The following is a 7,114-nucleotide window of genomic DNA, read 5'->3' on the forward strand; positions in this document are numbered from 1 at the left end:
GGGCGCCACGGCCCGGAGCGGAGCGGGGGGGATGGGGTGGGGAGCCGCGGCCGGAGCGGGGATCCCGCGGAAGCTGATGGAGTCGCGTCTCTTTCACCCGCAGGGCAGAGTGGAGTATCTGGTGAAATGGAGAGGCTGGTCCCCCAAGTAAGTAGCGAGGAGGGAGGAGGGGGCGCCGCGCCGGGGCTCGGCCGCTGGACCAGCCGGGCGGGTGGGGGGCGGGGGGCGGCCGGGAGGCGGGGTGGCGGAGGAGGGGGTGGGGAAGTCGGTGGCAGGCACTGGGGAAGCCGAGCCGCCAGCCCGAGCCGGGCGCCCTGTGTTGTGCTCGGCTCTCCGGGAAATGCCATCACTAATTTATGCACTAAAAGGAGCCGGAGGAGCCGGGGAGGCGCGGGGCCGAGCCGGGGAGGCCGGCGCAGGGAGGAGGGCGCCGGCACAGCCTGCTGTGTAGCAGAAAATGGCTCCTTTCCCCTTTCCCTCCACCGAACGGCTCCATATTGCAAAACCAAAAAAAAAAAAAAAATTAAAAAGCGACGAAAATGCAATTGTGTGCCTCCTCCCTCCTAGTGGCGCAGAGAGGGGACGCAAAAAGGCAGAAAAGGTTGAGAGCTGTCACCGCAACGCTTATGGCGGGGAATATATATTTTTTTTAATTTGAAATGCGATGGCACCGGATGGAGACAGACGCGCAGGCACACACACACTCACACACACACACGGAGGCATATTTTTGGACTGCTGATTATTTGGGGTTTGCTTGCCCATGACAGCGGGCTCCTGGGGCGCGCGAGGGGGCGTGGGGGGGCCGCCGGGCGACGGTTATCGGATTAGGGGTCAAATGGAGACGGCTGAAGCTGTCCTGGAGACTCGGAGCTGGGAGAGGAGGAGGGGACAGCGACTTTGCATTTCGGCTGCTTTGCACGCAGGGTGCCTGGTGGGCAGAGTGGCTTGGAACATGTCGCAGTAACGTGCTTCAAATTCTTGACAACTGCAAAATAAACTCCTAGTTTGATATTCCTCACGGCTCTCCCTTCTCCCCACCCTTGTGTGTTTCTTTGACCTGGGGGGGGGTTCACCGGGGAGTGTGTGGGGTACTGTGTCAAGCCTGCAGAAATCCATCCTTCACCCCCCACATCTACAGCTTAATGGCTTTCGGTTCAGGAAGACAGAATAGGGCCTTATGTCATTCCCCACCTGGAGGCCGAGAAGCTGGCTCGCTTGTTTTACGCCGTGTCCCCCTCCCTCTTCCCTTGCAAGATATAACACGTGGGAACCGGAGGAGAACATCCTGGATCCGCGACTGCTGATCGCCTTCCAGAACAGGTGAGCGTCCCCAGCAGCCACCTCCCACCGCGGCGACGGGAAAGGCAAAGTGGGCACCGCAGCAGTGGGAAAGGGGGGAAGAGTGGGCGGAGGGACCTTGCCCCCCCTCCCCTGCAGAGCTGGCCGGCTGCGACCTCGCCTCGTCTCTAACCCACGTCCTTGGCGGTTGCTACAGCCCGGGGTGGGGGCGGGGCTGGGAAAGGCAAGGCTTGCTTTGGGGGAGACTGCTGGACGGGTACGTGTGGGTGGCTCTGGGTCCCAGGGCCCCCTCCCGCCGCGCCCCTGCAGCTCCGCCTCCGGGGCCTAGGTGTAGCTCTCCTGAAGAGAGCGAGCTTGGCACCGGCACCTTTCGGGACAGCTCGGAGGGAGCTGGCATTGTGAAACCGCTGGACGTCACGGAACTGAACTTAACCTGTTGGGGGCTGGAGAAAAGTTGACCAGGCCTTCCGCCAGCACTGTTACCCCTCAGGGAGCTTGGGGTGGGCAGGGGCAGATTCTGCCCAGCCCTAACGCCTCTGGTACCCTCACCGGACTGCTGGGGGGGGCAGAGTGCCCCCACCTCGGGGTGGGGGGAGTTTGGGGCAAAGGGTGTGGGGTGGGCGCTGCCCGGTGGGGGGGCTCTTCGAAGGGGCTGGTCCTTCTGCGCACAGATGCTTGTCACACTGCAGCTGCTGCCGCTGGATTCGCTGCCGGCGGCTGTGGCTGTGTTTCGGGAGGACAGGGCGGGGGAGGGGGAAGAAGGGAGCAGAGGCAGGCGCCCTTGGAGCTTGGCCGCTGCGCCGCCTTCCGACCCCACCCGCCCTTTATTTTGCATTATTTCCTGTGGCGCGGTTGGCGCTAAAACTGTAAACTTCAGACCCCCTGAGCAAGCGACCGAGGGGGAAGTTGCTCTCCCTCGACGCAGGGGGGCGCCGAGCAAGGTATCCTGCTCCGGGCTCCACCTGGGAGTTCACCACCCTGTAACCATGTCAGCGGCTGATGCCATGTTGCATAAGAGGTCCCCGAGGAATTCAGACGCGGGCTGTTGCAATGCCACGCAACTTCGGAGTCAGGCACGGGCCCTGGCCCCAGGGCCTGGCTGAACCCCCCCTGAGTTAGCCCACCGGCGGGTGAGGAGGGGTCGCTGCGGAACCGGGCGTGGACTGCAGCCTGGGCACACACTGGAGAGACGCCCCCTTCTCTCGTGGAGGGCCACGCAGCGCCTGGAGCGATGCGCCCCCAGCTGAGGTGGGGTCGGCCTCAACCCTGCCGCAGGCGGAAGCCTCGCGGCTGTATTGACCGGCGCCACTGTCCCCAGGCTTTATCAATATTTGAGAAATCGAGGCGGCCCGGAGCCCGGCCCAGCGAGGAGGTGGGGCTCCCGCGCCCCGCCCCCGGCCCGCCCACCGGCCGGCCTGCCACCGGGTGGGGTTCACCTGGTGGCTGCAAACCTGGCCGGGCCTGGTCTCCAGGCCGCCCCCGCCCCCAGCCTCTAATTGGCTCATTTGCCGTTGGGTAAACAAGGGTGCAGCCCCTCCCCCTGTTTAGTCCCTGGCCTTTAAGAAAAAGAGCCCTCCCTTCTGCGGGCAGCACTCGTTATCTGAATCTTAATGAGGTCATTAGCATCCCTCGTCTCTGACAGAGGGGGACTAGGTCGGCACACACCTCGCTTGGACTGGTTTGCTGTCCCCAGACCCCCACTCGCACTCCACTTTGCCTGGGCCTACGGCTCGTGGGCACCAGCGCCGGCGACCCAGCCCTGCGCTGCTGCCACCCAGGCAGAGAGGCAAGGCCGCTGGGGCGCTAGTTCTGATACAGCCATCAGAGGTGGGGGGGCCCTTTGCCGAGGACCCCCTGGGAAGATGAGGGTGGCTGGAGCGTGGAGTAGGGTGCTGGGAGCAGCAGAGGAGTCCAGCTGGTGGCAGAACCTTCTGCGTCTTTCTCTTTATTCCTGTGGGTCCCACCGGCCCCCTGCCCGCTGCTTACCGTGGCCGGGGTCACCGCAGGTTTCGGCCAGGGCACGGGGAGACGACCCTGAGGCTAACAGCGCTGCCCTCTGTTCCCTCCCCCCAGGGAACGGCAGGAGCAGCTGATGGGGTACCGGAAGAGAGGCCCCAAGCCCAAGCCGCTGGTGGTGCAGGTGAGTACTCTCTCCAGCCCCCACCGACCCGCAGCCCTCCCCCTGGCATTGCCATCCCAGCTGCCTCCAGGCCGCGAGCGCGGTGGGAATTCCTCGCGGACACCCCACTTCCTTTCTGCTAGACCTCCTACACCCCGCCCCCCATGACGCAGCTGCGACCGGGTGGGGGCTGGGAACTCCTGATGCTCCCGGCATGCCCTGGGGCCGGCCTGCTCCCTCCTCTCACCGCCCGGGTTCCCGCAGGTACCCACCTTTGCCCGGCGATCCAATGTTCTGACCGGCCTGCAGGACTCCTCCGCTGACAACCGGGCGAAGCTGGAGCTAGGCGCGCAGGGCAAGGGTCAGGCGCACCAATACGAGCTGAACAGCAAGAAACACCACCAGTACCAGCCGCACAGCAAGGAGCGGGCCGGCAAGCCGCCGCCGCCGGGCAAGAGCGGCAAGTACTACTACCAGCTCAACAGCAAGAAGCACCACCCCTACCAGCCGGACCCCAAGATGTACGACCTGCAGTACCAGGGCGGCCACAAGGAGGCAGCCAGCCCCACCTGCCCGGACCTGGGCGCCAAGGGCCACCCGCCCGACAAGTGGGCCCACGGCGCGGGGGCCAAGAGCTACCTGGGAGCCGTGAAGCCCCTGGCCGGGGCGGCCGGGGTTCCTGGCAAGGGCGGCGAGAAGGGCCCCCCCAATGGCATGGCGCCGGCCCCCAAGGAGGCGGTGACGGGCAACGGGATTGGTGGCAAGATGAAGATCGTGAGGAACAAGAACAAGAACGGACGCATCGTCATCGTGATGAGCAAGTACATGGAGAACGGCATGCAGGCGGCCAAGATCAAGTCCGGGGAGGCGGCGGAGGGTGAGGCGCGCTCCCCCGGCCACAGGAAGCGCGCGGCCGACGAGCGTCACAGCCCGGCCGACCGGACTTTGAAAAAGGCCGCGGGAACCGAGGAGAAGCAGGCGGAGGCACCCTCCAAGAGGCGGGAGGAGGAGGCGCTGGGCGCCGGCGACCCGCAACCCCAGGACGCCGGGCCCCGCAAGCTCTCGCCTGCCAAGGAGGCCTTGGGCGAGCAGCCCCTGCAACTCACCACCAAACCCGACCTGCTGGCCTGGGACCCGGCCCGGAGCGGGCACCCGGTCCCGCACCACCACCACCACCACCACCACCACCACCACCACCATGCCGTGGGCCTCAATCTCTCCCACGCGCGCAAGCGCTGCCTCTCGGAGACCCACGGCGAGCGCGAGCCCTGCAAGAAGCGTCTGACGGCGCGCAGCATCAGCACCCCCACCTGCCTGGGGGGCAGCCCGGCCACCGAGTGCCCGGCCGACGTGCCGGCCGCCGCCACCGCCGCCGCCGCCCTCCCACAGCCTGAGGTCATCCTCCTGGACTCGGACCTCGACGAGCCCATAGACTTGCGCTGCGTGAAAACGCGCGGCGAGGCTGGGGATGCGCCCGGCTCCCGCCCGGTGAAGCCTGAGACGCTCGCCGTGGCGGTGGCCGCGGTGCCGCCTGCAGCCGCGGCCCAGAAGCCTCCAGCCGAGGCCCAGGACGAGCCCGAGGAGCCGCTGGCTGAGTTCAAGCCCTTCTTTGGGAATATAATTATCACCGACGTCACCGCGAACTGCCTCACCGTCACCTTCAAGGAATACGTGACGGTGTAGCCCGAGGGCGACGGAAGCAAGCGAGGCGCTATCCCCGCGGGGGGCCTTAGCAACTGGGGCCTCAGGGCGGACTCCCCTTGCCCCTGACCACGGGCCAGCCGGCCGGCCTCCAAGGCCAGGACCCCGAAGGAACCGCGAGCACCACAGCTGTCCGCGTGGCCGCCGCCGGGCACCCGGTGCGCCTCCCCTGGGGACGAGAGCTGCGCCCCTCTGCGCCCTCCCCGCCCCCAGGGGCCTGGGGGACGGACGCAGCAGCCTCGCGCGGAGGCCGCAGGGTCATAGTATTATATTTTATCCGTGCTAAGTTGTCAAGTGCTGACTGCTCCCGTTTGTACGTGGTGTTATGATTGAAGTGTGCTGTTTGAGCTCAGAAGGCCCGCCGCCCCTCCGGGCTGCGCTCTGTATTTATTTGTAGGTATTTATATATTGAATATAAAAGCCTAGATTTATGGAGTTTCCTCTAGATCACGTTATATTCTATATCAGACAAACTATTTTCTGTTGCCCTGGCGCCCCCTTCATTCAGTATTTCGGTTGACTTCATTTCCGGCCCCTCTCCGCCCCTCCCGCCAACTGCAATACCTTGGTATATATTTTTTGATACTGTACACATGGCTGTGTTTGTTTCTATGTGCAAAAAAAAAAAAAAAAAAATTAACATGATGGCAAAATTAAAGTTAATAAAATAGAATTAGATAAAAATGTTGAAAATACATTGATGGAAACCACTCAGTATTTCAGTTGACTTCATTTCCGGCCCCTCTCCGCCCCTCCCGCCAACTGCAATACCTTGGTATATATTTTTTGATACTGTACACATGGCTGTGTTTGTTTCTATGTGCAAAAAAAAAAAAAAAAAGTTTGTTAAAAGGCTGAAAACAAGGTCTCTAGGAACTGCTGCTGCTAGAAATATCTCAACTCGACGCTTCCGATTGTTACCTGCTTGAATGTAAATATTAAACGGTGATCTTGAAGGTGCCTGTTTGCGGTTGGCGATGAGCGCCGAGGGGACTTCCGAGGCCGCAGCGCCAGCGAGCCCCCTGTCTTCACCCCACTCCCGCCTTCTGTGCGCCCTGTGCCGAAGCTTTGCAAAGCCCTGGGCACGGGTTTCGGGGCGCGGCCGGCCCTCAGGAGGGGTGACTCGCAGCCTGGGGGAGTCGGGGGAGCGCCGGTGGGGAGAGAATTCCTGCGAGGGGTGCTGAGGTCAGTGCGGCTCCCGGGGCTTTGGGGGGTGGCGCCCGCAGCCCCGGCCACCCTAGGATCCGGCCGTTGGGGGGGAGGGGCGCGGAGACGCGGGCGGGGCTGGCTGCTGACCTCCGCGCTCCCCTCGCCTTGCGCGCAGGGGTGTCCCGCCCTGGCGGTCCCGCCTCGTAGGGCAGGTTTGCTGACATCGCGCCCCGCCCCACGGAGGAAGCCGCGAGGCTCTTTCTCTGTGGGGCGCTCTCCCCGGAAACCACCAGGCCAGAGACCGGAGGCGCAGCGGAGGCGGGCGGGGTGCTTCCTGCGCGGTGGTAGGTGGGGGCCGGGCGAGCGGGGCCTGCGCCCCGCTGCCTTCGTGCAGGCGGACAGTGGCCCCCATCGCAGCCCTCCCTCTGTGGGTGGCAAGGCCGGGGCCTGTGCGGCTCGGGGAGGAAGGGGTTAAGGACCTTGAGGGGCGACCGCAGGGGGCGAGCTCTGGGTGCGGCCCGCGGGGCCGGGAAGCCGAGACCGGGGCAGGCGACGTTCCGCTTTCTGCCGACTCAGCGGTCTTCCCGGGGTGGCCGAGCCGGGCCTGGGGCGCGGGGCTGCTGGAGGCCTCGGGGGCCCTGCCTGTGCTCCGGATTGAGGCCGATCCGTCCGGGGCGCCAGGGCGGAAGAGGTCATCACAGTTCAGAACGGGGGGGAGACAGAGCCAGCGCTGGGGCGGCCAGGGGCAGAGATAGAGTGCCGGGAGGGCGGGGAGGCCTGAATGCGGACAGTGTGGCCAGTGTTGGCTGCAGGCCACCAGCGGCTGGGGTGGGGGAGGGGCGC

The 7,114-nt window shown here is 64.9% G+C and overlaps 1 protein-coding gene across 1 annotated transcript; it reads left to right on the forward strand.

Annotated features, from left to right (window-relative positions):
* The first annotated feature begins 109 nt into the window (after window positions 1-109).
* CBX4 (chromobox 4) lies at window positions 110-5,104 on the forward strand. Its single transcript, XM_007959602.2, has 4 exons — window positions 110-147; window positions 1,258-1,323; window positions 3,376-3,442; window positions 3,686-5,104. Exons 3-4 carry the CDS (start codon window positions 3,395-3,397, stop codon window positions 5,102-5,104), a joined length of 1,467 nt encoding a protein of 488 aa, XP_007957793.1. The 5' UTR covers window positions 110-147; window positions 1,258-1,323; window positions 3,376-3,394.
* The last annotated feature ends 2,010 nt before the right edge of the window (window positions 5,105-7,114 follow it).

Source organism: Orycteropus afer, unplaced genomic scaffold, assembly GCF_000298275.1.
Source record: "Orycteropus afer afer isolate SDZICR_OR568_19922 unplaced genomic scaffold, OryAfe1.0 scaffold00018, whole genome shotgun sequence".
NCBI lineage: Eukaryota > Metazoa > Chordata > Mammalia > Tubulidentata > Orycteropodidae > Orycteropus > Orycteropus afer.